Source organism: Aphelocoma coerulescens, chromosome 2, assembly GCF_041296385.1.
Source record: "Aphelocoma coerulescens isolate FSJ_1873_10779 chromosome 2, UR_Acoe_1.0, whole genome shotgun sequence".
Classification (NCBI taxonomy): Eukaryota; Metazoa; Chordata; class Aves; order Passeriformes; family Corvidae; genus Aphelocoma; species Aphelocoma coerulescens.
Window position 1 is genome coordinate 5,334,968 of NC_091015.1, and position 15,461 is coordinate 5,350,428.

Below are 15,461 nucleotides of genomic sequence, written 5' to 3' on the forward strand. Positions count from 1 at the left end.
TCCTCCTTCTGGGTGACACCAGTGAAGGTCCAGGGCAGCGAATGCAGTGCTAAATCAATTCACAGGAGCTCAGGAGGCCTGCACGCTGTCTGACTGATTGACACGGGTTAAATACATAAGGATTTATATTCCTCCACTTTTGCCAAATAAAGGTAAATAAAAAGATGGAAGGGAAAGGAGGAAGTAGTCGACTGCTTTCGTTCCAAAAGTATTTTAACTTCAGCCACCACATCGGTAGATATACCTCCAAACAGGATTTGATGAGAAGGTGTAATCTGAATTGAAATTGTCTGGTTTTGTCCTGTGTTGACACAAAAGGAGATGATGGAGCCGAGATATTCAGACTGCAGCCTATCACAGCAGCATATGTGTCTGCCAGCCTCCACCAGCAGTCCCTGCTCAGGGCTTTTTGGGGAGGAGGGGTGCTTCCAGCAGCCCGCTTCCTCCCCGTGGCTGGGGAGCTTGGAATCAGCTTCACAGCTCCAGGCCCCCTGTGCTCTTCACTTGCTGTGACCACAGAATTGGTGCAGCACTTTGCACAGTGCCTGGCTCGTTACCTGTGTGCTGCTGCTCGGGGTGGGGCTGAAACACCCTGAACTCCCCTCTAACCTGGGGAAGGCTGCCTGGTTATAGAGGCTGGTCACCACTGGCCTGGAGTGTGATTGTCACCAAGAAGGGCTACCTGGGCACCTGCTGGGTGTGACAATGAACAATGCTCTTAGTCATATGATTTAGTTTCAGGTAGTCCTGCAGGGAGCTGGACTTGATGATTTTATGGGTCCTTCCAGCTTGAGATATTCTGTGATTCTGTGTGGTTTATTTGACCTGCATCACCTTTAATCCAGCTGTGAGATACAAAATCCAAGCTTGCTCAGTCTTCAGTAGGCACTGCCAGAGACAGCTCAGCTCCTCAGCATCCCCTGGGATGCCAGACTGTCTCCATTGTCTACAGACATCCTGGGAAAACTCCAGCTTAAGCACCTCAGGGATGCACCTGACATAAGGCTGGCTTAATCTGATCATTTGTGCCTTATACTGGCGCAACCAGAGTCACAAGCTTTGGAAAAGGCATTAAAAGTGAGAAGGTCGACGAAAGCATGCTGGATTGTCATTAGGCTAAAAGCTTAATGTAATTATACTAAAAGAATTTGGGGTTCTTTGAGTGCATCTATCATTTGATTCCCAACCTCAAAGACCAAAAAAGCGACCTGCTTGCACAGTCTGGCTGCTCGGTGTCACTGCAAAGCAGATTTCTTTTTGAGGGGATCCATATGGACATACAAATCTGCCATTGCTTTTGAAAACTGAGGTAATCTTTAGTTTGCTTTTACTTAAACTGAAAGCACTGTGTTAGCAGCCAGGAGGACTGGGTATTATTAGTAACCTTTTACAGGAAATGTGGTGTGTCATGGGTTAGGCATATATTTTTCTGGAAAATGCAGTGTACAGTGAAATGTGGGAATAAGTAAACATAAAGTGCTTATTCAGCAGTTCATTCTGTTCGAATGCCCAGCAATGCAACTCTGAGGTTACCTGCTCCTAAAGGAAGCAGGGAATGGTTTTTGAGATTTATTTTTGGCTAAAAGCATGAAGTGCAAATAGCTCTTTGTGCAAATTGTCAGCTGCATTTCTGGGAAGCAAATAACATTGCCTTAATAACCCGTGGTAAATAACAACACTAAGGATGCTACCACCTATTACACGTACCTGCAGGTGTATCCAGACAATCCTCTAACTGTAGTTTGATGTCGGAAATGAATACAGAAAAGTGAAACAAAGCATTTCAAACCTTTTGTGAACGGCAGAGTTAATGAAGTACATGATGAAAGTCAGCTTCAGATAACAAAATTCACGTGCCTGCATGGAGATATTCCTGTATGGAAAGATGTCTGAGCCACCACTACTCTGCAGTGGTCTAGGGCTTGACTCAGTTTTCTCTGAGGACCCCTGGGGCTACTGCAGTGAGTCCATCCTGGCCTCCAGCTGGACACAGATCTCCCATAACAGGGTGTCCTTCTGGGCAATTGCCTGAGGATGACTTGGGCATGGAAGGGTCAGTTGGCACTGGACATATTGGCAGATGCATGTAGCCCTGGCACAGTCACCTGTGCTTGGTCAGTCCACGTGATGAATTTCTGGTAGAAATGAGGCTTGGATGCCACGTTAGCTCCTCAGGGTTTGGTGTCTGAGGCTGGAGGTTGCTGCCATCCTTGATGAGCAATTCAGTTCCCTAAATTTGGCCAGCCTGTCTCCTGCTGCAGCACACTGGGATGCCCTGGTTGGATGGCAGCTGGAGCTTTGGGAGGACACAGACCTCTGGTAGGTCTGGTGCAGATGTCTCAGATACCTTCAAACATCAGCAGACACCTCTGTTAAGGTAACTGAATTGTACCTATAGAGCCCAGAAGATTTTTATTCTGGATTTCTTTGTCCCTTCCTTTCCTCCAGCTGCTTCCTATGTCCTTAGGTTGTCAAAGGGAAGGAGATACATGGTGTAGTTTGTTCCAAGCTTTTTGTGCACTGGGGCCTGGGAAGCGTCTCTTACTTACACACATGCTTATTTTCAGGCCACTTGTAGCAATGTAGTTATCTCTGAGACCTCATCCCCCTGTCAAACTGGGTTGAAAATGGCTAAAGGGAATCTCTCAGTGCCTCCTTCCCTGATGGGCTCCCACCTGCTGGGCTGCACATCCACTACTCTCATTTCAGACAGCATCACTTGCAATATCTGCGAGTGGGGCATGAAAGGAAAGATTGGTTCACACCAGGCCACCACAGTGATGAGGAGACCCACACAAGCTGTCAGTGTGGTGGGCCAGCTAAGAAACAGTTAGTTTTAATCTCGCTTTGCTTCAGAGCAGGGCAGTGCTCAGGGCAGCAATGGTTTATTCAGTGGTTCCTAATGGATGGGGGCATCTGCTGTGCTACCAACTGCTTTTGTTTTTAGTCACAGTGATTGCAAAGGGGGCTTTTCAAAACACCACTGACAGGGCACTTCAAACCCAGTGTCATCAGAGTGATTAGGACCAGGTTTTCAGAATTCCATCCCATATGTTCAGAATATTTGAAATAAGAGAGAACAGGGTAAGGGGCTGATAGCAAAAGATTGTGGCTCTTTTGTAAGGCCCAGTTAAACAGAAGTACTTTTATGGTGTTTGTGTTGGTGTAGCAGGTGTTGTCAACTTAAAGTACTATCTGAAAGAGAGAAGTCACGGGGCTTACAGATATTTCTGGTAGCATTAAGAGATCACAGAGAAAATACCTGCACAAAGTCCATTTTATTGCTGTAAATGGCAGAAGTGCTGCAGCACTGACCTCTCCTTTGCAGTTCCCAGAGCTGGCACCCAACCACCTTGTACAGGCAGCAGTTGAGTTGTTACCAGGCAATTTGAGACTAGCTTGTTTTGTGGTAAATGTATTTTAGCTGATATTAGTTTGAGTCACCTCTGTCCCATTCCTGTCATCCCAGGCATCCACCTCCAGTGTGAACTTTTAGCCCTTGTGAATCCAGAACTGAAGGTGTAATTTATTTCTTCCCAGACCATGGGCAGATGTAATGTCCAGTACACAGGAACTGGTGACCAGCCTGTAAGATATATTGCTGGGAGTAGCCTTTGAGAAGAAGCTGGTTTTATTTATTGGATATAATTGTATTTGTTTGGGGCAGGGGTGTAAAAAGAGGTTTAAACCATCAAATATGTCACTTAAATGCCTAGTTGTGTCTAATCTTGCCATGCATGCCAGCAAAAGTAGAGACTTCTGAAGTGGCAAGAACAAGAGGAAGGTAACTCAACAATCTCCAGTTCAGTTTGAATCTTTTCATGCACCTGTGAAAATCTTAAAATAGTTTTTTTCTTGACTAGTAACAGCATTTTCAGGACCAAGCCTGCTTTGGGAGTGAGTCCTGCTCGGATTTGGCCACAGTAATCTGGTTGTGATGTCTTGTTTTAGCCTGGAGGGAGAAGTTTTTGAAGCTATATGACCTCTGAGGTGTTTATTCGCAGTCATGATAGATTTCCTTCATGGCCCAGAGGATATTTAAAACAAGACTGTCTGTGAAAATGCATACAAATGTTTAGAAATGTTTCCAGATGTACAATTTGGTTGAAGTGCCTTGCCTATGTACATCATTGTCATAGAATCATAGAAGAGTTTGGGTTGGAAGGGACATTTAAAGGGTACCTAGTCCAAACCCCTGCAGTGAGCAGGGACATTTTTAACTAAATCAGGTTGGTCAGAACCCAGTCCAACCTGACTATAAATGTTTCCACAGATGGGGCATCCATCAGCTCTCTGGGCAACCTGTGCCAGTGCCTCACCATCCTCATCTTCAAAAATTTCTTCCTTATGTCTAGTCTGAGACTCCCCTCTTTTAGTTTAAAGCTGTTTCCCCTTGTCCTCTTACAATAATCCTACTAAAAAGTTTGTCCCCATCTTTCCTATAGACCCTGTTTAAGCACTAAAGGCCACAATGAGGTCTTCCCACAGCTGTTTGGTGTTTTTTGTATTCTGTTTCTGAGCTTTATTTTCCATGTTTTGGGATGTTGGGGGTGGGAAGGAGAAAAGGGAATGTCAGAGTATATTATTGTCCATGCTAAACTGCTGCACCTGAAGTCAGTGTGTTTGAAAACACCTGCAGACTCCTTTTCCTACTGAAACCACCTGTAATTAGAGGGATTTCCATGACGAGATGAAACTCAGACCCTCCTTTTTCCACCCTCCACATTTAAAGCTCACTGATTTCCTTTGAACTTCGCTCGTTTCAGGTGCTCAACCTGTTCCTTGCCTTGCTGCTGAGCTCCTTCAGTGCCGACAACCTCTCAGCCCCAGACGAGGACGGGGAGATGAACAACCTGCAGCTCGCTTTTGCCCGCATCAACAGGGGCCTTCAGTATGCCAAAAAAGCCGCGTGGAACTTCTGCTGCAACGTCCTCCGGCACCCCAAGACCACAGCTGAGAAGAAGGCAATGATGAAACTCGCTGCCCAGAACCCAGGAGCCCTCAACAATTGTGTGAACAGCCACGCCACTGCCGAGCTTGGCAAAGACATGGAGAATCACAAGGAGAATCATGCTGAGGATGGGGTGAATAAAAGCGGAGAGAAGCACCCAGGAATTACAGATGATGATTTTATGACCAATCCTGACCTGTCCATTTGTGTTCCTATTGCTGTGGGAGAGTCAGATATCGAGGAGGAGGATGAGGAGCAGAGCACCTTTACAGAAATGGAGCAGGTAGGCAACTAAAATGTTTCTTAATTTCAACTGGTTAAGATGCCCTTTGTTCCCACCCTTGGTCTGGATCCATGGCTAGGGATGCAAATGTCCTGTGGCCTAATCCTGCCTTTGATATGCTGCTAACTTCAGAAGAAGTTACAGATGCATATCCAAGGGCAAAATTCAGTTTCCAACAAGAGGAATTTCCTCCTTTCTTTGTATTCTTTGTGCTTGTCTAGATTAATTCTTCTAACCAGAGCAATTAAATCCTTTCTCACACAGCAGACTGTTTTTTTTCCCTTTCAGCTGAATCATGGGAATGCTACAGAACAAATCTTGGGTTAGTGGGGGGTTTTCTTAAATAGGCACTGTCTTGGTTTGCTTTGTTGAACAAGAACTGAGGGCCAGGTAGGTCTCTTAAAAATACAGGAAGACAGAGGCTGATATGACAAGGCACCAGAGAAAGAGGGAAAATACATTATTTGTATTCTGACAGAAAAGCAGTTATTTGCCTGCTCTTTGGTGTGACACAGTAGATTTTCTTTCTTTTTTTCCAGAGCACTCAGTAGTAAAGGCTGAGAAATCCTGTGCAGTTTGAAGTGTTGTGTAAAATGAAGAAGAAACATCTTCAGGCGAATGCTTTTCCTTCTCTCCTTCTCCCCCTCTCCCTTTTCTACCAGATTTATCTCTTGGCTCCACACACTGTATCGACTTAATATTTTCCAGACCCTCCGCCTTGATCCAGCACCTTCTGACACTGGCTGAGACCAAGAGAGTTCAGCAGGCACTGGATCAAAGCTTCTGCTTCAGATACAGCTGTCAGGAGGGATCCTGGATCTCTTGGTTGAGGGGAAGAAAGTTTGAAAGCCACATAGTTGTTTGAGATGGAAGGACTGTTGTAAAAAAGCTCTAAGGAAGGGGTCTGTGTCATGAGTTGGGCACAAATCAGCTGCTAAAAGTTAATTTCTGCTGCTGTGTTGTGGAAATCTCTTCAGTGTCAGTGCATCACCAACAAGTTTTTCTCAATGATCATCTCACTGGGGAGTGGAACAGCAAGTGGTCAGAAAACTTAATCACCAAGCTCCACTGTCCAAATAGAAACCTAAGTAACAGAAAGACAAGTCTGCAATTTTTGGTATAAACACTTTTAGAGTGGGGGTTTTTTGTGTCTATTTAGGGACTATTTCATTGAAATGATCTGTGGATCAGTGTGGGTAGTATGATAATATCTAGTTTTTATCCTTGAAGTCCTTCTCCATTCCCAGGCTGTATTTGAACCTACAAGAAGAGAACATTCAAAAAGTGAAATAGGAATGCAGTTGATGGAGAAGAGAATTGGAAAAAAAGAAGTAAACTTAGTGAATTGAGATAAAGAGAGTTTAATAGGAAAGAAAAGAAAGATATAATAATAATAGAACTAGAATATGCAAAACAAGTGATGCTCAAGGCAGTTGCTCACCACTTGTTGACTGATGCCCAGCAGTTCCCAAGCAGTGGCACCTGACCAGCTTCCCCCCCAGTTTATAAACTGAGCATTTATTCTCATTCTCAACCCAAAACACAGCCCTGTACCAGCTACTGGGAAGAAAATTACCTCTATCCCACCTTAAACCAGGACTGTTCCTTAGTATCAGGTGATCTGTAATGTTGCCCAGTGTATATGTGGATAATAGTGTATAAATGTGTTTAATTATGGAATTCTGGCTTTGGTGATTTTTTTCTTTCTTTTTGGTCTTTAAAGATGCCCACACCTTTCTGCTATGGCTGATGGATGGTAACAATCTCATACACTCTCAGATATTTTTCCTTCACACTGGAAGCAAAAGGTTGTTGAAACTTTGCACTCGAGTGTCCGTGAGGTCTGGAAGTGAAGCCTGTGCATGCTCACAGGTGTGTGTAGCACCACTGTATTATTCCTCTCTCAAGATAAATAGTAACATTCACAATTACAAGATAAATCCCAGCACAGGGCGTGGAGGGCTTGGGATTTTTATGTTTTAACATACCTTAAAAGTGTAGAAATGCAGATTTCTGTTTAGCTGCACTATGTGCTGGTGTGTAAATTAGTGGATGAAACAGGTAACCTTCATTTTATACTGTAAATGTGGAATTAGAGCTTTAGTGAGATCTATTAGAGTAATGAGAGAAAGAGCTGATGTAGAAAAACGGGCATTTTAGTGAAACAGCATTATGAATAAAAGTTGATTTGGAAATATTAAGAAAACTTATAATAGTTTCAATAATATTGAAACATCATCACGTGGAATAGAAACATTGGGGATTCAGAGTGAAACAAAATAGGGGGAAACAAAACCCAGTAGGAGAAACAAACCAAAATACTGCTTTCCCACTTTATGATTTAATGAAATTCTCAACAAGCATTAGAGGAACATTGTCACATTACTGCGAGACATTTGGATTGCAGTGAAATAATGTGGTTCACTGCTGGCATGTGCATTAAACAGAAGGCAAGGAGCTGAGAAATGAATTAATTAGCTTTGTCACTAGTGTTTTCCAGGCTTGGACAAACAGCTGCTGCAGGTCACTGCTGTTCCCCTGTGCAGAGCCCTGATCAATGGCTTGCAGTTTTTATCTGCAGGTCTGAGGGGTCTACTGCTGAAAAGGTGCAAACAAGCAGCGAGTTCATATATCCAGTGAGCAATTTTAACAAATTCCTAGAGGGGAAAATGTGCGTGTACAAGGGCGTTCCAACTCAAAAACTCGAAATACATTGGCATAATAAATAAACAAAAATAGGAAGAAGCTTAACAGCAGAAATGATAATTGTGTGATGAGCTTTGCATTTGCTTTTCTGCAAATCCCTAATAAATTTGCACAGCTGTAAATATCTCCAAAAGGAGCAGAGCCATGAGAAAGCAGATGCCAACAAATTCAAAGATCTGTTGTTTTTACTGGTGCCCATTCCAAAGATGTCTGATCTCTGGAGTCAGAGAAAAGTTCTCTTGATCAACATGTGGATTACTGCAGAAGAAATTATTGTATCTGAAGGCAGATATGAAATCCCAGTTCCCTGGATATTGAGCTGTGGAAATTACAGTGGGCTGACCCTTTTATCAAGGACATACCTGTGGGACTCTGGGGAATAAACTTCCTCACTCACTGCCAGAAGCTTTGATCCTGCAAGCCCCAACTCCACACATGTCCTTACCTCCTCCCCTCCCCAGGATGTCCAGGATAACCAGATTAGAGCTCCCAAAGGAAGAACAACATGAACAAGAGAAAAATTTACATGATTGCACTGAGAGGGCACAATTAGGGTGAAGTATCATTTTGTGTGGAGGGCATCACACAGAAACCAAACAAGAAATACCACGGGTATGCTAAACATTCAAATCTATTCCAACTTTCCCCTAATTAAAATCCATATTTTTACATATTTAAATATTTTAGTATGTACAAAGGGAATGTGTATGTACATTTACTTTCCAGGAGAAGACAGTGTACCCTGCTTCCCTTCAAAGTTGTTGGCTGACCTGGAATTGAGCAGCCTTTGGCAACATTGCCAGAACGTATCTTCCTCCTCCTGCATGTGGATTTTGGTGCAAGAGAGTGGAAGAGGAGGTGACAGGAGATGCATAAAAAGGGATAATGCGGATGAATGCCTCTGAAGTGCACAGCTAGTAAATCTACACGATTCTTACACACCCTTTACACATTCTCTGTCCGTTGCAGAGTCCAGACCAGATATCCTGTGCTCCCAACAGTCTGGCTTGTCCAGTCTAAAAGAGAGAGCATAAAGGGATGCTGGTCTCAGGCAGAACCACAAAGTTATTGATCGCAATAGGGTGTTTTAGGGTAATGATCAGCTCAGCTTACAGCTCCTGTATGCCAGGCTCTTCCCAGAAAGTCACAAAACTACTCTAAAATAAGCCATTGTGGCTATGAGAAATGGGCCCCAGAGCATTGCACAAGGCAGCTTGAAATTTCAGATGATGAGAAAACCTTCTGTGACTGCACATTTTCCTCTGAGTAATAGAAATGTCTAAGTTTAAATTTCAGCTGCCATTTCTGTTATCAAAGCTTGCACTGGCAGCAGCCGTCTTCCTGAAAGCTACCAATTTGTGGCCCCGTCATTGAGAGTGTTTTGAAGGAGTGAGCCCACCTGATGGCTCCCAAATCTCCTTTGATTACTGAGATGCAAGTGAGATGCTCTGCCAGCTCGGAGAGCCAGGGCACGCGTACCTGTAGCCCACACATCCCACAGTGAAAGGATCCAAAAGAAAAGCTGAACAATGAAAGTCAGCACAGGTGCAAGAAGCGAGGAGTGAGGCTGAGAAAAAACCACCTTGAGCTAAATTAATCTGTCACTACTCTGTGATATGTGTGTTGCTGCTGGTCACCGCAGCTTTTAGTTTGTGTCTTTATCTAACCCCTTCTCCTTGACCTGTTCATAGTGCTGGGGAAATCTCTCCCTCTTAGTCCACAAGATTTCTTAAGGATTTAATCATTTTAGCCTCATAATGAGAAAAAGAATAACTGTCTTTCAGTTTTTTCCCTGTCTTTGACATGTAGAGTATGGGTTGTCTCAGCAGGAAAACAGCTCCCAAAAGCTCAGCAGCAACCACAGTAATGTGCTGGCTGCATCTTCTCAAGGTTCTTTTGGGTTCTCATTTTGGCTTTCTAGATGATTAAAATGTGGAAGTTGTCATCTTCCATAGAGTGTCTTTTAATTGCTTTATGACCATCTTTTCATATGTGGCATCACCTTTCAGTCCCCTGAAGGAGTAAGAAATAGATTATGGGGAGAGCAAGATGATGGGACAATTAAGTGGATACAGTCCAGTCCAATTAATGTAATGGATTCTACAACAACTTACCTGCAATTTAGCTACATGGAAGGTTTCAGACATCAGAGGGGCTTGTACCATTTACATTAGATATCTAAGTGCAAAGCTTTTATCGCCAAAAATTTCTGCTTTAGTATTGCTTCCCTTTCAAGTAGCCCACAGCTGCAGCCCAGAACAGTGTGTGCCTTTTTCACAGTGACATCACTTTCTGGTCCAGAGGAGTCCTGGCCCGAAAGGTGGTTCCAGATGAGTAATGCTGGGTGTCCTAAGACAGCCCCCAAAGTACAACATACTTCACTTACACTATTAACTCTGTCTTGTCCCTATTATCACAATCTCAATGAGGTTCAGGTTTCTGGGCTCACTGTCTGGATCCTTTTCTTCATCCATGGTTCCCACAGGCAGGAAGTTTTAGTAGCACAACCCAAGGAAACGGCTCTACCCTTTCCTTCTGGTTTGAGTCAGTCCAGCAGGGTTGTTACATCTTTCTCCCCTTCCTTCAGCTGAGCTGCTACATGTGTTGCCTTACTCAAACCTCTTGTTTATAGCCACTCAGCTTGCCACTGAGGGGAAAGCCCATGCCGCAGTGGCTAGTGGCTCTGTGGCCCGTGGCCACGTCTCACACTCAGCCCCTCTGCAGTGACAGAACCCGGCCCGGGCGCCGCTTTCCGCGGAGATCACACCTTTGTGCCTTCGCTTGCAGCGCCGTGCCGAGCCAGCAGCACTTGCCTGCTTGTCTTCAGGAAATGCCATTATTGATTTGTTCCGACGGAGTGGCTAATTGGGTCATACGGAAAGTGCTGCCTGGGCCGAGCGCTTCCTGCCTTCCGACCCCATCTCCAGGCACGCACGCCCCGGGAGCGCTGTCTTTCTGTGCTCCCTGGCCCGCTCCCAGTTCCTCCCACAGCCACTTTGTGCCATCCCGAGGAGGGCTGGCCCATTCTGTTGCCTCCAGGAATCCTTAAACTGCGGGGAGTTGTTGCTGTGTCTCCTGGGGCTCACCTTTCCCTGACCTGGCAGGGAGCATTGCCTGCCCGACTGCGTCTTTCATTGCCTCTCAGGCTCTCCCAGTTTCCCACCTGCACAGCTCCACTTCTCAGTGGGATATTCCCAGACCTGCCCAGGGCAGAGCAGCACCTCTGCTGTCGTTTTCAGGATGTTTGGATCTGGGTCTGCACAGAGGACCCACGATCTGGTGGATTTTGCACACTGGATGGGTGTTCTTTGCTCCAGAGCACATTTTGCTCTCTCAATCATTCTCAGGTTTTTTTTCCTCGATTGACAGTTCTCCTGCCTTGTGTACCCTTGTCTGGACTTCACCAAACACACTTCCCAGGGAAAACAGGTTTCCAGCTGCAGATGAGTAACTGCCTGTGTACGCATCAAAGATAGAGCTGGCTGCCCCTTCAGTCTCTATTCCATTGGTGCAGTTTCTATATTGCTCTGAACTGGATCAAAATCCCAAGCTTTTATTCCCTTCCTCCCCTTACATACTTCAGAATTACTAACTCATTTCATTTGGCAAGGTGAAACTGTTTCTGATGGCTTTTCTATCAAGTTTCTACCAGTAAGAGATTCATAATTTTGAGATCAAAGAGGACCATTAGAATATGATGGTTTTGCTTTCTCATAGCACTGAGTCAAGGACTACAGCTAATTTCTGCACAGAGCCTGTAAGTTTATTTTAGCTGTGGTACATCATTTGTAAGACAGGGGGAAAAAACAAGAATGAAATTTCTCAGGTAACAGAAAGTTCACCATCTGCATGTAGACTTACATCTGTTTCCTTTGTCTGCAGTGGAAATTTTATTGTACAATTCCTGTGCATTACAAACCTGTTTCTAAACCTGAAGGGATTCTGTAAAAGTCAATAGAATTATTCCAGGTTGATGTAAGTGTAGCTAAAATTATTGAAAATTGCTATAAAAATGCCAGTCCACAAAGATTTTGTTATAAAATTGTTTGTGACATTATCTTATGTGCCTAATAATTCCAACACCTATAAATCAGAGATACCATGAAGCCATGTGTTTATTTGACAGGGTACATTAATTTCAGCCTTTTACTGCAGGAAATGTACTTTGCTGTCAGGAACCCTAATGCCCTTTTCAAACAGTATTTATATTCTGTCTGTTTGCAGTTCCAGTCTGTGGGACATGTTCTCTCTGAGTGCAGCTGGATAAAATACCTTTGAATCCTGTTGATGACTCTCCAGTTCTCACTGGGAGGAGAGTGAGCCCACATGTGCACATACATGCTGCACACAGTAAATCTTACAGCATTCTTCTTGTCACCTTTATTTGGGCCAATATTCTTTCTGATCATTAAGTAAGATAGCAGGGAGGTTTCATTATTATTCTGTACATAGTTTGCCTGTATTTCTCACTTTTTAAGCTGTATGTTTTGCTTTGTATTTCTTGAAAAGTGCATAGAACTCAATTACTAGCTGATTATTTTTGGCAATAAAAGAGAACATTTTTGGATTTATTGTCTTCAGAAGAATAGCAGCAAGGGCATTAGAAAAAAGAAACAGGACTGTAAATCCCAGCAGCAGATTTAAAGCACCTATGTCCTCATCTCGGCTTCTACATGTAGAAAGACACTTGTGTTTATTTCGTGGCAGTAGAGTGGGGCAGAAACTCCCTTGTCAGATCTCTGCTGATGTGATTGGAGCAGTCACACCACAAAAAAAAGGGTTTAGGGTGCCTATTCATTTCTCAGTGGCAGGGAAATATATTTGTCCACAGCATAACGCCTAAGGTGCAGGAAACACAGGGAGCTGATGGAGGAGAGAAAGAGGGGAGGGGGGGAAAAAAGCCAGGCTGGCACTGCAAGAGCCGATATCAGGCGCAGCAGAGTTGACAACATGCGTTTGGACAAGTGCCCAGACCCCGGACTGCACGTCAGTCACAGCTTGCTGGATGCCATTTCCCAGTATCCATATCCCTCCCTGGAGCAAAAAGCTGACCAGAAATGAGCATTTCTTGCCGTTTCTCCCTTTGGTAAAGAGAATGCCGACATCTAGCATTTTGGACAAAAAGAGCAGCAGCCAGTTCCCCAGCAGCTCTCGTGCCAAGTGAGGCAGTGTGTGCATGTGTTGGATGGGTGGAATTGCTCCCATTAATTATACTCCAAAATAGCACTTAAAATCATGATTATTTTGTTGCTCTTGCCTGTAATAATATGAAACTTTCTTAATGATCAAAATACTAACGTCTTATTTGGGTGAAAGGTTCTGGGTTATTTCAGGCACTCTCACTGACTGCACTCCGAGGCAAATTTCCAAAATTTAAACTTCCATCAGAGGAGCCCATTAGTTTGAGTTTTTCATATTATACTGTGGAGAGATCCCAATTACCAAAAAGAAACATAAAGTAGATTGTGATTAAACTTCAAAATGCAATTTAGCAGAAGGTATTAGCTTGAACTCTGAACAATGAACACTTATGAAACGCTTTCACTGCCTATTTAAGCCTATTGAATTGATAACAGGATAAATTAACTTTGGCAGTCCATCTTTTTTGCCAAGTTCTCCCTTTTAGACATATTTTAAGAGTCAACCCTTGGAATAATGAATTTATGTTTTATTATGGGCAGTGTGTTGCTCAGTGTGGTAAAAGATCTAGGACTGGGAAGGCAGAAGCCATTAGAAAAAACATGCCTTGCTCCTCTGCAGCCAGAGTTCAAAGGCTGAAAAAATTTTGGATTAATCCAAGACAGAGCACTGCTGAACTGCTGCTTCTGAGGGATGACGTTTTGCAAGGCATCCAGCACTCATGCAGAGACCAGCAGTTAGTGCCTGTGATGAGGTTTGTTTGGCAAGGTTTTAGTTCACCTTAATTCAAAATGGAAGAAAATACCAGGTCAGGCTGGTTCCAGGGGAGTTTTTGCTGTTAACATCCTCTGCTGAGCAGCTGTGGTTTCTGGCCAGCCCTAGCCTTAGACATCCTGAATAGTAATGGCCAGATTCTGTTAATTTTATCCAGCTACGTACTCACAGGTGCATTATTTTTCTAGAACAAGTACTGGAGTTATCTTACAAATACCCTGTGACTTTTGGGAGAAAAATGTGCTTCTTAGGTCAAACAGGAGGACAAGATCTGTGTTTAACTTGATGCCTTTTCCTGGTCTTAAAATCAAGAGTCATACACAGTTAGAAGGGGAAAAGGGATTTTATCTTGGTATTTATTTTAAGGATCCTTAGGTGCACACATCCAGGTCAAATGCACTGAAATGCACCCCACAATGCACACCCAAAAGATCTGGTATAACATTATAGGTTTTACTAATTAGCATATCTATCAAAGATTCCCCAATGAGAGGCTCAAGTGAGCCCCCCTCCCCAAGGAACCTTCCCCTGGGTGGTTCTATCTCAGTTTACAGAATGTGTTCTGGAGAGGACCTTGGGCTCTGGGGCACACTGATCCCTGGCTACAAAGCTTCTAAAATGTTGAGTCTCTTAGCTTGACAAACAAGTCCAAGAATGGAGGCAAAAAGCACTAGGAATACAGGAGTTGTAAAAAGGTATAACAGGGGTATAAAAGAAAAGGCAAAAATCTTCATGGCATCAAACTTACATAGGTGTAACTTCAGACTTCCACGGCCTTAATTCTGACAGGTGACAGCATAGATGGAAAATCACCTGGGACCTACAGACATCCAGGTTGGGGGCATCATCTCCCCAGGAGCTAGGTAGCAAACTCTGCTCTTTCTGAACTCAGAGACTATTGTGTTTAATCTGCTTTGCCCACATGGCTCTTATGCATGTGTTAGTGCTTTGGATTTTTATAAACGTGGTTCCTATAAAGGCTGAGTCATCGAGAAAGTGAAAAAAAAAGTGCACATGGAAATGTGCACACAGCAAACGTGAGCAGCACCTTCTAATTCTGATGTTTTACTGCTCCCTTTGCACTATTTTGTTTCTGGCTATTGCATAGATGAATGGCAAGAGAAGTGACAGGGAGGGGTGGATAAAGGCTGCAAAACTGAACAAAAATCAGCCTACTGAGCTGTGATGTCTGGCTGTTCCTGCTGAAGTGGAATGATGGACCAGGTGGCATAGGATAGAGAGTGGGAATGACCAGTCTCAAGTAATCAGGTTTAGACTTTCCTGGCTTTGTCCCCTCTATGAAGAATTTGCAGGTCTTAAATTATACATGTGTGCCAGCCAAGGTAGGACTTGACAGGCTTTACATAGGTATTGCAGATGTTGTAGTCTGCTAATAAAATGCCCTTGTAAAGGAGCACAGTGTAAGACAAGTTCTTTTTGTGTCTCAGCTATAATCCTGTGCTGTGGTGTGGTATTGCTCCAGGTTTTCCTGTGATTTCCCATTAAACTGAATAGTGGCAACTCTGCATTCAGAAGCAATTCTTCAAAGCAGGTTAGAGAGATTCTTAAATGTGCACATTTAAAATTGACAGCTGCATTCCAGGCCTC

At 43.7% G+C, this 15,461-nt stretch overlaps 1 protein-coding gene across 1 annotated transcript in view; it reads left to right on the forward strand.

Annotated features, from left to right (window-relative positions):
* LOC138106188 (sodium channel protein type 5 subunit alpha-like) overlaps positions 1 to 15,461 on the forward strand; it is a 215,865-nt gene that overhangs the window by 136,649 nt on the left and 63,755 nt on the right. The window contains exon 16 of the mRNA XM_069006337.1: positions 4,767 to 5,234. Within this exon, the coding sequence (XP_068862438.1) occupies positions 4,767 to 5,234 (468 nt within the window). The remainder of the gene's footprint in view (positions 1 to 4,766; positions 5,235 to 15,461) is intronic.